This window comes from Monodelphis domestica, chromosome 5 (genome assembly GCF_027887165.1).
Source record: "Monodelphis domestica isolate mMonDom1 chromosome 5, mMonDom1.pri, whole genome shotgun sequence".
NCBI classification, from domain to species: domain Eukaryota; kingdom Metazoa; phylum Chordata; class Mammalia; order Didelphimorphia; family Didelphidae; genus Monodelphis; species Monodelphis domestica.
This window is the reverse complement of record NC_077231.1, coordinates 258,981,558-258,996,845: the sequence shown is the minus strand read 5'-3', so window position 1 is coordinate 258,996,845 and position 15,288 is coordinate 258,981,558. Positions and strand designations below refer to the sequence as shown.

At 36.2% G+C, this 15,288-nt stretch overlaps 1 protein-coding gene across 1 annotated transcript in view; it reads left to right on the top strand.

The window, feature by feature from the left end:
- The window catches only part of MYO3A (myosin IIIA), a 274,518-nt gene that overhangs the window by 191,228 nt on the left and 68,002 nt on the right, over nucleotides 1-15,288 (top strand). The window contains exon 21 of the mRNA XM_056800079.1: nucleotides 10,195-10,348. Within this exon, the coding sequence (XP_056656057.1) occupies nucleotides 10,195-10,348 (154 nt within the window). The remainder of the gene's footprint in view (nucleotides 1-10,194; nucleotides 10,349-15,288) is intronic.

Sequence of the window (15,288 nt, the reverse complement as noted above, 5' to 3'; positions counted from 1 at the left end):
GTTAATAAAGTATAGGTCAGTCACATATGGCTTCTATGGGGAAAGACTCTCTATGAAGCCTGACCCTCTCTCTTTTTTTTTTAAACCCTTACCTTCCGTCTTGGAGTCAATACTGTGTATTGGCTCCAAGGCAGAAGAGTGGTCAGGGCTAGGCAATGGGGGTCAAGTGACTTGCCCAGGGTCACACAGCTAGGAAGTGGCTGAGGCCAGATTTGAACCAGTCTCTAGGGCTAGCTCGCAATCCACTGAGCTACCCAGCTGCCCCCTGACCCTCTCTTTTATAGGAAGGTGTTATTCTTTCAGATTAACCTAATGGTTCATCCTTTGGACCTCCCCTGTCAGTTCTGAATGGCAGATATTTTGAAAGCAGAGATAGACTTAGAGATCTCAACTCCTCTCCCATTACTTCATCTTAGTGGGGATGGAAGATTAGGTAGCAGCTTCACCTCATAGGAAAACATGACTGACCTGAAGAGTAAACTCCATGGGAAAGAGAACTGGCTAAATGAGGGTTCAAGGTTCTTTCATGAACATAGAATTTCCTTCCCCGCCAAGCAGACTTTGTTGACATGTTATAGTCCACAAATCTCACCCTTTCTACTCCACCACACACACACACACACACACACACACACACATACTACAATTCTTTTCCATGACCAAACATAATCAATTCCTCCAACCTATTGTGGAATGAAGAATAAGTCACTGAATAACTTAATGAAGGTTCTAAGAACTCCCATATGATTTTCATCATGTCCTCCCCAAGCCTGTGAGAGTCACCAACTGGCTGCCCTCAGAACATAGGATGGGGTAAAGGTAAGAACCACTCACAATCCTAATTTATTTCATGAAATCCATATATAAATTTTCTTTTGGCTTTAATTATACTACATTTGAAATATATTTTTGTCTTTAGGGTAGAAAAGTATGCAGAAAACAATTACCTTACCAGCTTAGTAATCATGTGCCTAATCTAATATGAAGAGAGAGAGAGAGAGAGAGAGAGAGAGAGAGAGAGAGAGAGAGAGAGAGAGAGAGAGAGAAATTATTCTGATGGGTTGGTTCTATTGTTTTTTGAATCTTCAGTGAAAGATGATAAGAGAATGATAGGCTATCCTGAGGATGAAAAAAGTCATTCATTCTATTACTAGATAATTACAGAGCTATAAAAGCAGGGCTAGTATTTGAGGATACATTACCATATTCCTGCCCACTCGATATTATTTCACTGAGTGCTACCTAGAATAGGAAATGCACCATTAAAATAAAAAAGAGAAAATATTGCATGAGAACATTGATCATTCATAGAAATATTGCACAAGACTTTCAATCTCTTTGTAATATTTGAGATGCAATTTTTAGTGTTTGTGCACCATTGTTTTCTCAAAAGTCCAACACTAAGAACAGTTTAAGGAAAATTGTGATCTACTGTCATGCTAATTAAAAAATCATCATAGAGAGCTATAAATCTGGAAAGTACTTAACTCATATAGCACTACCCAAAACATGCATCCTAGATACAACACCAATCTATAGCCAATAGAGATCCATCTGAAATTCCACTTGAAGACTTTGAGTGATGGAGAAATTCAAACTCTACTGACTCCAATTCCAATGCTCTTGACACAGTCTCATGCTCTTCTTTATATTAATATTTCTTGGACCCTTTGTATACAAAGATGTTTTTATTTATTATGCCAAAGCTAAAGGAACAAGAGACTCTTTTGAACTTTTCTGTGTTCCTGTCATCTACTCTCAAAGAGAAGGATGAGATAACTAACCCACTCCAATTCTCAAGACTTTTCTTTATCAGACACAACCTGCTATGACACAAGAGGGAAGCAATATTGCCTCCTTCAACTTCTCTCCTAGAATGCTCTACTACATAGATCTTTGTCCTCATAAATGACCCATCCTCTCATATCATTCTCTAGCCCATGAAGATTCAATAGTTCCTCAATGCCTGTTGAATTAAGTTCACACTTCTTAGTCTGCCTTTTAAGTCTCTTCATTCTCTGGCCCAGCCGCATAATGCAGTGGGCTGAGAATTGGGCAAAGAATCAGGGAGACTTGGCTTCCTGAGTTCAAATCTGGTCTCAGACACATACTAGCTGTGGGACCCTGGGTAAGTCTCAACCCAGTTTGCCTCAATTTTCTCATCTGTAAAATGCACTGGAGAAGAAAATGGAAAATACCCAAAAAAAAAAATGAAGAGCTAGACACAACTAAAAAGAGTAAACAATATTCTCTGAACCAACTCAAATTTCTAGCATCACCGATATACTACATGCCATAGCCAAGACAGATGCTGTAACTGAATAGCCACAATTTTCCCACCTCTAAGACTTTTCTAATGCTTCTTCTCTGCTTCAGGTCACCCCCATCCACCAACACCATCTACATCTATCGAAATTCCAAACATTCTTCCAGACTAAAATCAAATGTCATCTTCTTCATTAAAGTTTCCTGTGCTCTACAATTAGATAGGCTTGAACTAGAGGATCTCTAAATCTCTTCCATCCCTAATATTCCATGGCTATAGATATGAAAAATATAGGGGTTTGTCCCCCAATTCTTTCCCCATTCATGCTTGATAAATCCTTGATCATAGTCCTTTTTTATTTTGTTTCTCCATCAGCAGCATTATTTTGAAGTGAAGCCTATTATGTTTCAAGTTACTCATCTCTGCTCTGTGTGACCTATCACATAAGCACTTTGGTAGAATTTGATGCAAGCAAATAGAAATGACAAATGCACAAGTTTGGATCTTAACCTTCAGTCGTTTCAATGGAAGTCATAAACAAAAACCACTTTTGAACTTTTCTGTTGCCATTTAAGCTGTAACATACTGTCATCGTGTCCTGTCTAATAGTAAAAACCCTAAGCCTGCATGAGACTGCCAAGGTAACCTTGAAGGGGAAGAAGCTTCATAATTTATAAAGCTTAGGGTCCAATTTTTGTGCCTGGTAAACAGAATTGTATATTATGTGCTCCTTAAGAAGTGACAAAGGGCACTGCCTTATTTTTGCTCTTTTAATGGATATAGCTTACTTCAGCACTTCAAGGACTTGTAATTTCATCAGGGTAGATACTCTGTCCAACAGTATAGCTGGCAGCCCCTTCACAACTTAGTCAAAAGCCTTCATTGGTTGTTGTGGCAAAAAAAAAAAATTCATCCCCTTGATCAGCCACTAACAATGTACCTCTCTGACCATCTTGGACTAGTTATTCTTTGAAGGCATTCACTGGTTTGGTTTGGTTGTATTTCTTGCCTTCTTTTGCACTCTCAGCGCTTAGAACCATGCCTGGAATGTAGGCACTTAATGAATGCTTGTTGACTAAATATATATTAAAAATCTAAACTTGTCTGCAGAATATAGACTTTAAAGCCATCATTGACCTAGCTCTCAAAACCTTTCCAAATTGAAAAGAACAAGTACAGTTTGGTAGACTTGTGATTCAGAGATCACCTTTGAGAAGAGAGGGTTACCTCTATACCACAATTAAAAAGGCAGCTAGGTGGTTCAGTAAATAATTCTGGACCTGGACTCACGAAGACATGGGTTCAAATCCTGATTCAGATATTTATTCACTGTGTGACCCTGGGCAAGTTGATTCAACCTCCTTCAGCCTTAGTTTCTTCATCTGTAAAATTGGGATAATTATGGCACCTTCTACTCAGAGTTGTTTGAGGGATAAGATGAGATAATATTTGTAAAGTACTTTGTAAACCTTAAAGTGAAATATGAATGCTATTATTACTTGATGTTTTATCCTTTAACTGATATGTTTAGTCCCTCCAGGCTTCCAAAAAAATAGATGAGAGAGAGAGAGAGAGAGAGAGAAGAGAGAGAGAGAGAGAGAGAGAGAGAGAGAGAGAGAGAGAGAGAGAGAGAGAGAGAGAGAAGAGGGGGGGGCAAAGAGAGGTGTGTATGTGTGTGTGTGTGTGTTATTGAATCAAATCCCTGCCCCTCCCCTGGGTTGGTTTGTTGGTTTCTATACATTTTCCACTGCTATTAACTCCATATATAAACATAATTTCCTTCATTCACAGCACCACACAGCCTTTCAAAAAGAACTGAAGCAAACCCATGCAATCATCCTCCTTTTACTTCAAAGTAACTATTATTAGAGCTTCATCTCCTACTTCCTTGATGAATTAAGGAATAAAGCAGCCCCTCTTTCCATGACAGACCCCTCTACCTGCATCCCTGATCCCATTCTATCTTATCTCTTCTGGGATCTGGACTGACCAATTATTTCTTTCTCTTGTTCCTTCAGTCTATTTCTTTTCAGCTTACAAACATGCTCAGGTTTTCCCTATCATTTTAAATATACAACACACATATATGTGTATATGACATAATATGAATGTCTTCCATGATGCTTTATCCCCAAACTGTTGTTTTGTTGCATACTGTCTTTTTTCCATCAAACTTCTAAAAAGATTAGTGTACATTTGCTACTTGATTCCTCCACTTCCTGACCTACTTACCCACCACTTATTTTTTGCATTTTGTTTTCTTCCCCTGAAATGGTTTTCTTAAATGTTGTCAGTGACCTCCTAATTGTCCAATTCAATAGCTCTTCTTAGTCATCATCCTCTCTGACTTGTCTCCAGGATCTGACACACAATCATCTGCTTTCTTAGAACTCTTTACTTTCATAAAGCTACCATCATAACCCTGGTTCCTTTTCTTTTCTATGACTCCAAAATGTGAGTATTCTCCTAATTTCTAGGTTTAATCCTCAGCTCTATCATGGCAATACTTTCTCCCTTACAAAGGATTTACAAAGTATTCTTCTCTCTAATCTTTTTTCTGCTTCTATTTTAATTGGGCATAACAATCATTTTCCTATATGCCCTTTCTCTTCCACCTTCCAGAACCAACTCTAGTAATAAAGAGAATCAGTCAAGAAAAAACAGACCATTACAGTGACACTGGGTTTCTGTGTCTGTCAGTTTCTATAGTCATTTAGCCTCTGGATTTGACAATTGGTCAAGTGCTATATGTGTTGTTTTTATTTACATTATCATAGGCATTGTGTATATTATACCTCTGGTTCCGTTTACTTTGCATCTGTTCATATAAGGCTTTTAATGTTTCTCTGAATAGCCCTAACCATTTTCCCCAATCTCTAATACCACATTTCCAAATGCCTACTAGACATTTTTACTTGTATACCTTAATCCTCACTCAATGAGTGTAAAATGGGATGCTTTATTTTCCTTCCAAAAAATCTGCTTCTCTCTGGCCTGGTTTCTCTTAGTAGTACCATTCTCTCAGTTGTTTATTCCAAAAAAACACATCCCTATCACTGCCTTACCCCAAACTAATTCCTTGTCAAGTTTTTTTTCCCCCATTCTTTCTTTACAGGGCCTCTGAAAGGTGTTCTCTCCTTTATATTCCCACTGTAACCACCTACCTTCATTCCTTGCCTGGACTTTGCAATAGCTTCTTAAATTATTCCCCCATCCACCAAAGTATTCCCACCATCACTGCCAAAGTATTTGTCCAATGCACCACTTTTATCCCAGTCTTTTCCCACACATTCATTGACCTTTGAAGGAAAATCTAAATGCATTAGCCAGTCATTCAGTCATTTAGCAGGCTTCATTCTCCCTTTCAAGCTAATCTCTCATTATTGCCCATTGTAAAAGCTATGGTAAGGTATCCTGTTGTGGAAATTACAATATAGCTCTGCCACTTAGGACTATGTGACCTTGGCCAGGTCACTTTGCCTCTGAGCCTCCGTTTTTTTCATCTCTAAAATGAGGGAGCTAGACTACATAACCTTAGATGCCTCCCAATTTAAAATTGCTGTCCCTATGACTCCTCACTAAACTGTAGAACTCAGTATTTCACAAGCAGTACTCAGGGTTTTCTATCTCTATGTCTAATCTTACTATTTGTGCCTGGAAAATGCACACACACCTAAACACACACATGCACAAATACATACATGCACATGCACACATCTTCCAAACCTATTGAAATCCCACTCATTCTTCCTTACCAAGCTCAAATATTATCTCCTTCATAAAGCCTTCTCTAATCTTTATAGCCACAAATGATCTTACCCATCTATGAACTCTAGAGTTCCAGTTTTGCGGCACTTATGAATAAATACTTCAGATGTATAATGAACAGAGCATAGAATTGAATTAGGAGAAGTGGGCAAGCTGGAAAGCATTCAGAAAACTATGCAACATTTTCAATGACTCGATTATTTTTCCTGGAATGAAAAAGAAATCTTTCTAATACCCATATACTTTTTTATGATATAATATGGCTACAAATCATGAAATGTAATGTTATAGACTCCAGAGAACCAAAATTGTAGGTCATCCAGAGGGCAATGGGGAGATACATGGTAGGCATTGAGAGGCTGCAGTATATTACAGATGGCTAATTGCACAAAAGGAGTAATATCAAAAATGTCATGAAAGAGCTGTGTGACTGGAAAAGAAGCTAGGTCAGTTTTGGGATGATGGATAATCAATGGACCATCTATGTGCCGTATTGTGTCCAAATCATATTAAGAGATTTAGAGGAAAATACACAGAAAATTGGGTGGATTCCATGAGCTTTAAGGGAAGAAAAGGAAACATGGAACAATGTCAAATGGGATAAAGATATAGTGCCTCTGGAGGAAGTACCCAAAAGAAGGCAATCACAAATCCATTGAGGCCCCTACACATAAACATAGCCTTAGGAAAATTGAAATAATGTGCGTCATTTACAACTATGCTATATTGGTTTTTCATTGGAATTTTCATCATTGTTTTTCAACTTTAATAAGAACTTATTTAGCATCAAAAGCATGAGAGGTATGGTACTAGAAGACATGGGTCAATATACAAAAATAAAAAAACAAAAATATGCCCCTTGCCTTAAAAGATTTAAAAAATTATGATAGGAGATGGTGGAAATAATATTGAATCTGAAAACAGATGAGCTAGATTCAAAACTCAGCTCTGAGTCTCATTTATCTTTATTTTCTTGGTCAAATCACTAACTTTCTCTCAGCTCAGCTTTCTCATTTATCATGTACTAACTCTACGGTGTGTCCATAAAACCACATACAGTACTCTGAACAAAAAGATATTCTTCACCCACTCGTTTGTATGTTTTTATGTATATTGTTAAAACAATTCCTTTGAAGTGTTATAAATTTCATATAAGAAATCTCTGATATTCTTGAGTTTGACATAACCCATCAACATAATACTATCAGTAAATTGAAGGATTTAAGGAATCTATAAGGACTCCCTCTTCCATTGGAACTTTATGCTAGATATTCCCCTGAATGGTGGCAAATATTCTTGATAACCATTATTCGCCCTGTCCTGTGCCTCACTTGATATTAATAATTGGATGATCACTGCAACAAATTCTCTGTAGTATTGTCTCCATCTAGAAATCTTGGATAAACTTAGACATGTGCATGAAAGACTTTTTGTCAACAGAAAACCATTTGCTCTACTGCATCAAATTCCTTTTTTTTTTAAGTTAACAAACAATAAGCACAAAAGGTTCTTCTGTGTTAGACATGGAGAACAAGGAAGAAGAACCAAAAATAAATAAGGCATTGTTCTCAGCCATAATGAGTCTCATAATCTATAGGGGGAACACTATATAAATTGTATCTGTTGTTATTATCATCATAAATTACTCTAACAGAAAATATAGAGAATACAGAAAAGAATTACAAAATACTTTTTGAGACTTAAGATCTTTTGAATTTAGGGAAAAGGTCAAGGAAGAAAAATATCCAAGAATAATTCATAGAGGAAACAAAATGTTATTTAGGTATTGAAGGAAGGTGGGATTTTAACAGATAGATATAGAAAATATTACAAATAGAAGGAACACTGGGACCTTATAAATAGGAGTGGGGAAGGAAAGAATGACAAATAGTACAATTTGAAAGCATGGAGAGGCATAGTGTACAATAAGGTTGGAAAGGCTTAAAGGTGGCATCATATTATGGAATGCCTTAAATTCAAAGCTATGGAGTCAAATACTATTCAGTTGGAAACAGAAAATCTAAAAGTATTTTGAACAGAGCATTGATGTGAACAAATCCTCGTACATCTGAAAGTATTATGTATAATATAGGAGGGAGTGAACAAATAAGAAAAGGTGTGACAGAGACTGGCACTAAAGAAAAAGTTCCAGGCCAAAGAGTGTGTGAAACTGATCACCTCAAAGGGGGAGGGGCCCAGGAGTTTGGAATCTGGAGGAGGAGAAGATTCCAACTGTTAGAGGAGTTGGTTGCTCTTGGTCTTGAGAAGCCAAAGGCAGAAGGTGGGAAAAGACTTTCTCCTGAGGGTTACCCACTTTTCCTGCTGGTGACTGAAAATCTTTGCCCCCAACACTTCCCAATTGATCTGTATTATAACAGGGTAGTTAAGTTGTAACTCCAGCGGTTAATACTTTCAGTATAGAGAGGGGAAAGAGAGGATAACCTCCCATCTCAAAACAGGATCCAAGGGAGACAGCTGATGTTTAGGGTTGGCTCAAAGAGAGAAGAGGGGTTTGAAATTTTTCTCCTTCTGTCTTCCCTCCTTAGCTAAATCTGCTCTCTCTTAATCACTCTTGTCCCTCTTGCCCCCCTTCCACTACTCGAGACCAATGCGTCTCCCCTTGATCTGTTCACTCGTACTCTGATTGGGGAACAGATAGCTTTTAATGTCAACTCAATCAGGTAATAAAAAAGGAATAACAGTCAGGGAAGAATGGGAAAAGAAAAGTGGGGAAAGGGGGTCCCTGACTCTATTTAAACCCTTTCTCCTCCCTCCTTGAGTTTGGGGGGAACTCAGGCCTTGGAAGTCTGAGCCTCCTGAGAGAAAGTCAGGTTGACTCACCCCTGGACAATAGAAGGTGAGGTAAAATCTGCTCAGGTTTCTCTTCAGAAAGTCCCTTCAATTGGGAAGTGTTGGGGGGGAAATATTTCCAGTCACCAGCAGGAAAAGTGGGTAACACTCAGGAGAAAGTCTTTTCCAACCTTCTGCCTTTGGCTTCTCAAGACCAAGAGCAACCAACTCCTCTAACAGCTGAAGTCTTCTCCTCCTCCAGATTCCAAACTCCTGTTCCACCCCCCATCCCCCATTGAGGTGATCAGTTTCACACCTCTTTGGCTTGGAACTTTTTCTTTAGTGCCAACCTCTGTCACAAAGGAAAAAGACCAGGAAAGAAGCCATTTAAATATTTTAGACAAATAATAATGAGGATCTAAAGGTTTTTCAATGGTAACAAAGAGGAGCGGTCAGATGTCAGAAACATTTCAGAAGTAAAAATTAATTGTACATGACAACTTATCATGTGGGAGTTGAAGGGGACAGAAAAATCAAAGATAAGTCTAAGTTTTCCTAGAATCATAAATTTTACAGCTGTAAGGGAGGTTGAAACTGTCTTGTCTAACTGTTTTCATGTTACAGATGATAAAAAGTGAGGTCCATAGAGGTTAAGTGACATGTAAAGGTCATAGAAATAGTAACTTTCGGAGCTAGAGTTCAAAACTAGGTCCTCTGACTCCAAAGCTCTTAAACAGGCTACTGATTAAATACTGGTGACATTTTAAAAGAGAGAAATCAGAAAGTTGAGCAGGTTGGCAGGAAAAAAATATGAGTTTGGTTGTAGACATCATAAATCTAATATTATTAATGCAATTCCCCCATGTCATACTGTAGCTGTCACCTTCTTGATTGAAAATATATGAAAATGTCTATTTCTGGAGATGTCAAATGGCATTTAAAATTTGGAAAATGGATTTAATTTTGATGAAGTCTCTTTTGTTCTTGATCCAATCAAAATTCCATAAATTCTTGGCATATAGTTTACTAAGCATTTGAACATTATCATGCCTTTTGATCATTCTAAAAGACTGTGATATCTATATTTCTTTTGCATGAAAATTAGACTTCTGTTTGTTGCCATACTAAATATTCTATCTACAGAAGAGCTAGCAGCACTGTGAGTAGAAATAAAATGATGCTTCTAGATTAAGAATACTGTCATATGAATGAATTTTATTATAATACACACAATGAGTTTTCAAAAAATTCCTATTAGTGCTCTTGTCCACTAACAGATAAATTAATGGTGGTTAAAACTACTTTATTAAGAGAAAACATCAACTGGTAACTAAATGATTTTTTCCCCAACATTTCATTATGTATTATAGAATGAATATCTAAATGAAGATGTTGATGCTAGAATTATTGAATATGAAGATAATCGGCCTCTCTTAGATATGTTTCTACAGAAACCAATGGGTTTGCTATCTCTACTTGATGAAGAAAGTCAATTCCCTCGGGCCACTGATCAGACCCTTGTCGGTAAGTAAATTTGACATAGTGAATTTTAATCAAATTAAAGCTTCTTTCCTTTCCACAATACCTATTTCTAAAATTCATTCCAGTTCCAAAATACTCTGATTCTATGTGTTGATATGAAATTATTAATTCTATGCTTTCCTAACATTAAGATTTATGAAAACTTAATTGATTCACAATACAGTAGGGAACCTGAAAGTGTGAAAATAGTTGAAAAAGAGTATATGAACTTTTATCTGCAAAGAAAGCCTATGGCCAATTTCTTTTTTTATTTATTTGTACTTAATCTATTTTTAGCATTCTTTTTTCTTTTAATTTTAAGTTCTAAATTCTTTTCCTCCCTCCAGCCCCTACCCAACCAGCTGAGAAGGCAAACAATATGATGTAAATTATACATGAGAAATCATGCAAAATATATAACCATATGTCATTATATAAAACACTAGAAAATTAAGAAAAACATACCTCAACATGCACTCACAGTTCATCAGTTCTCTCTCAGGTGATGGAGAGCATTTTTTTTCATCATACATCTTTCAGAATTGTCTTAGATCACTGTATTGCTCAGAACATCTAGGGCCTTCAACAGCTGATCATCACAAAATAGTATTGTTACTGTGTACAAAGATCTAGTTCTGCTCATTCTACTTTGTATCAGTTCATATAATTCTTCCCTGGTTTTTCTGAAACCATTTTGTCAACATTTCTTATAGCAAATAGTATTCTATCTAATCCAGTCATTCTTCAATTGATGAATATCCCCTCAATATCCAATTTTTTTGGCAACACAAAAATAGAGCTTCAAGAAATATTTTTGTACAAATAGTCATTTTCCCTTTTTGGATATAGGCCTAGCATTGGTAATGCTGGCTCAAAATTATATAGTCCTTTTAGTATTTGTGTTGAATATAGTTCCAAATTGTTCTCCAGAATGGTTGAACCATGCACAACTCCTTCAGGAATGCATTAGTGGCCCTATTTTCCCATATTTGACATTCCTGATAGATTTAAGGTGGTACCACAGAGTTGTTTAAGTGATCAAAAGATAACATCTTTTGATCACTTAACAATTGGAGAATGACTCCTACTTTTATAAATTTAACTTAGTTCCCAATATATTTGAGAAATGCCTTTATCAGAGAAAAACTATAAAAGTTTTTTGATATTTCATCAATGTCTATGGATTCTTTTATTTTTTTATTTTATTTAATTGATTAATTAAGAAAATGTTTTCCATGGTTACGTGATTCATGTTCTTTCCCTTCCCTCCTCCCAACCCCTCCCATAGCCAATGCTTAAATTCTAATGAGTTTTACATGTGTCATTGATCAAGATCTATTTCCATATTATTGCTATTTGCACTAGGGTGATCATTTAGAGTCTACATATGGATTCTTTTAGCAAAATGTAGTTTCCCTATAATTTTAACTACTATTGTTTTTGAGATCTCTTTCAAGAAGTAATTGGTAGATTATTTCCCTATTTTACCATCTGAATCAAAAATATTAGGGTATTTTTTCTTGATAATTTTCTAAAATATGATGCCTAGACTCATTTTTTAATCATGGCTTTCAGGTATCTCAATAATTGTTAAATTATTTCTCCTCAATCTTTATTCCAGGTCACATGTTTTTCTAATTAGATATTTTACATTTTCTTCCATTTTTTCACTCTTTTGATTTTGTTTTATTGTTTCTTGATGTCTCATGAAGTCATTAGCTTCCTCTTTCCCAATTCTAATTTTTAAGAAAACATTTTCTTCAATGATATTTTGTACATCTTTTTCACTTGACCTATTCTTCCTTTATGAGGTTCTTTTGACTCAGTTTTTGTGCTTCTTATACAATTTTGCCAATTTTGGTTTTTTAGATGTTATTTTCTACAGGTAATTTTTGTTCCTCTTTTACCAAGCTAGTAATCCTTTTTTCTTGCATGATTCCCAATTTTTCCTTTACCACATTGTTACATGTTTTATCTCTTCTAGGAATTCTTGTTAGTGTTACATCCAAATAACATTTCTTCTTTGACACTTTGGTTATAGTTATTTTCATGTTTCTGTCCTCTTCTAAGTTTGTTTTGGTCTTCCCTGCCACCATAGTAGTTTTTATGGTCAAATTCTTTTGTTATTGTTTGCTTATGTTCCCAGCCTATTTCTTGGCTTTTAACTATCTATTAAAGTTCTGTTCGCCTCATCAGGGAATAGAGGACATACTATTCTAATATTCAAGATTTTGTTGTAACAATTAAAATGGGCTTGACAAATATAAGAATTTTTAAAAGTTTTGCTCACCATTTATAATAATTAAATATTAAATCATGAGACTGTTAGTAGCTTTAGTATATTTATTACAGCAAAATAATGATAGTAAAAGAGGGAAATGTAGGAAGGAGGTAGAAAATATTGCCTAACTAAAAATATGTCTCGGTCCAAGTGTCTCCAGACCACAAATGCAAATCCAAATACAGACCTCACCAGCCTATGAAAGTGTCCCCAGCCAGGCGGTTCAACAACCAAAGGCAGCTGCAAAGGGCAGCCTCTCGCACCAAAGAGGCAAGAGTCTCACCAGAGTAAGCATCCTTCTTCAGCCCTAGTCTCCAATACAGAAAGCCAAATCTTCACCAGAATCCAAAGTCCAAACCATGATGTCAAAATCTGAAGCCTCAAAAAGACCCTAAGCTGTCCAAGAACTCCATCTGCCAAGGAGCCAAAAGTCCACAAAGAATCTCACCAGAGCTCATGCCCACAAGGCAAAAGGCCACCAAAAGACCCCCAGGGTCCCAAAAGCTCCCCCATATATGCAGTTTTCTCCACCCATCAGCTCTCCTCATCACATCTCAGGAATCAATCATAGTTTCCCAATTTGCCTAGCACTGGGAGGGAGGGGGAGAACAATGCTTGTGATCTTTTAGGGTATGAACTTCCTTTTCTAATAAAAGATTCTTACTAAGTGTTAATGACTGACTAAGTGTGAAAGGTGGGGGACTCCAAGATTTTATTAACTTAAAATAGACAAAGAGAGTTTAAATTCTCTTTCACACTGTATAACTGTTTTTAGAGCTAATTCTCTGGTCCCCAAATTTTCAGTCCTTCCAATATGGTTTTATCCAGGGGGAGCTATGATAACCTTCTCCTGGAGTGTACTCTGGTCTTTATTCAGGAAGGTCCTCTGATCACCTCTGCCCTAGAATTTTGATCATGACCTCTGCTCCCTTGTGACCAATCAGAAATGCTTCTCTCTATCCTGGAACTGTGTCCCAGAACTGTGTATGGACACTACCACTCCAAGTTTCAATTGGATATGTTATTTAAGTTGTTTGGAGAAGACTATTGGGAGAATTTGGCTGTGTTACTGCCTTTACTGCACCATCTTTGTTTCAACCCCCCCTCACCTGCTATAGCCACTTTTAAGTGAGTCTTTCTGAGGACCTGACAAGTTATTGCCTAATCCAAAATTAGAAACAATAAGGAAAGATATACAGCACTGGTAGAAGCCAAAAATGTGCTGGAAATAGACAGCTAAGAGTGAGAGATAATTGGCAACAAAATAGTCAATAAACATTTATTATATGTCTCCTGTGCTATACTAAATGCTAAGATATAGAATAAGAAATAAGAAAAAGAAATAGAATAGTATATTCTGCAGCAACCAAGGGTCAATTTGTGCAGATTCAAACAGTCCTATGCAAGTCCATGGCCCATAATATTATTATATCACATATACCACAATATAATCAGATATATTCATAATAAAAGCCCTGGGACATTAAGAAAAGATGAAAATACATTTGGCACACTCTGTTTAAGAGGTAGATGAAGTGTGAAATAAATCTTGAAAACATTCTTCCAAATAGGATTTCTTTTTAATTTGAGTATTCAAAGGAAAAAACTTTAGTTATCTTTTACAAACACAGAAAGAGAGAGAGAGAGAGAGATCTTCTTCCTTAATAATACTAGGTAAGTGATGTTAGGATAGGCATAGTCTATTTTCACCTGATGTCGTGTTAAAATCTAGATTTTTTCTCTCATTAACTTTTTGATAGTATACTTTGAAACATAATATTAATAACTATAACCCACATTTGCATAGCACTTTACACAATATTTCCCTTGCAAGAACCCTGTGAGATAGGTAATATAAATATTATTATACCCATTTTGTTGATGGGAAAATCAAGGCTCAGAAAGCAGTTTAGTGACATGCCCAATCTATAATAATAGATAAGACAGCTAGAATGTGAAGTAATTTTTTGTGACTCTAAGTCTAGTTTTTTCCCTTTAAATCTCAAATTGGGTCTCCTGCACTATTCTTTTAGTTGACTGTCTAATAAAGCTGAATTTGAAAAGGAAAGAAGAATGTCTTCCCAATCAACTGAGATAAGACAAAGGAGCTTCAAGACAATTGATTTACTATAAGTAGAGTAGTTTCTTCTAGAAAGTATGTCAGTAGATGTTTTGTTTAGGTTTTTTTTTTAATTCCAATGTTAAAAGAAGTAAGTTTAGGGAAGCAAGGGGGCTCAGTGCATAAGAGGCAGGCCTAGGTTCAAATCTTACCTCAGACACTTCCTAGCTCTGTGAATATCATCATATGTGAATCATATGTGAATATCTTCTTCCTTAACAATGCTTCCTTAATGATCCTGTGGCTGAATTTAGAAATTTTGCCAACCTTTCCCTTCAGTATATTTCTTTTACAACTATACTTCCCCCCACCTATATAAAAGGAAACATTTGATTTCTCAAAAGTCTACGGTAACATGAATCTGAAGCTATTTGAATGTAGAAAATATTTTGACGAGTTAATTTTTTAAAATAAAATTGCCCAATCAGCCAACATCAGCAGTCTCTTTACTACAAGGTCTCTCCACCTGGAATCTATGAATCTGGATTCTTAATATTTTGATAATCTGATTTCAATCTAATGGATTTTTTGTATTTTATTTTA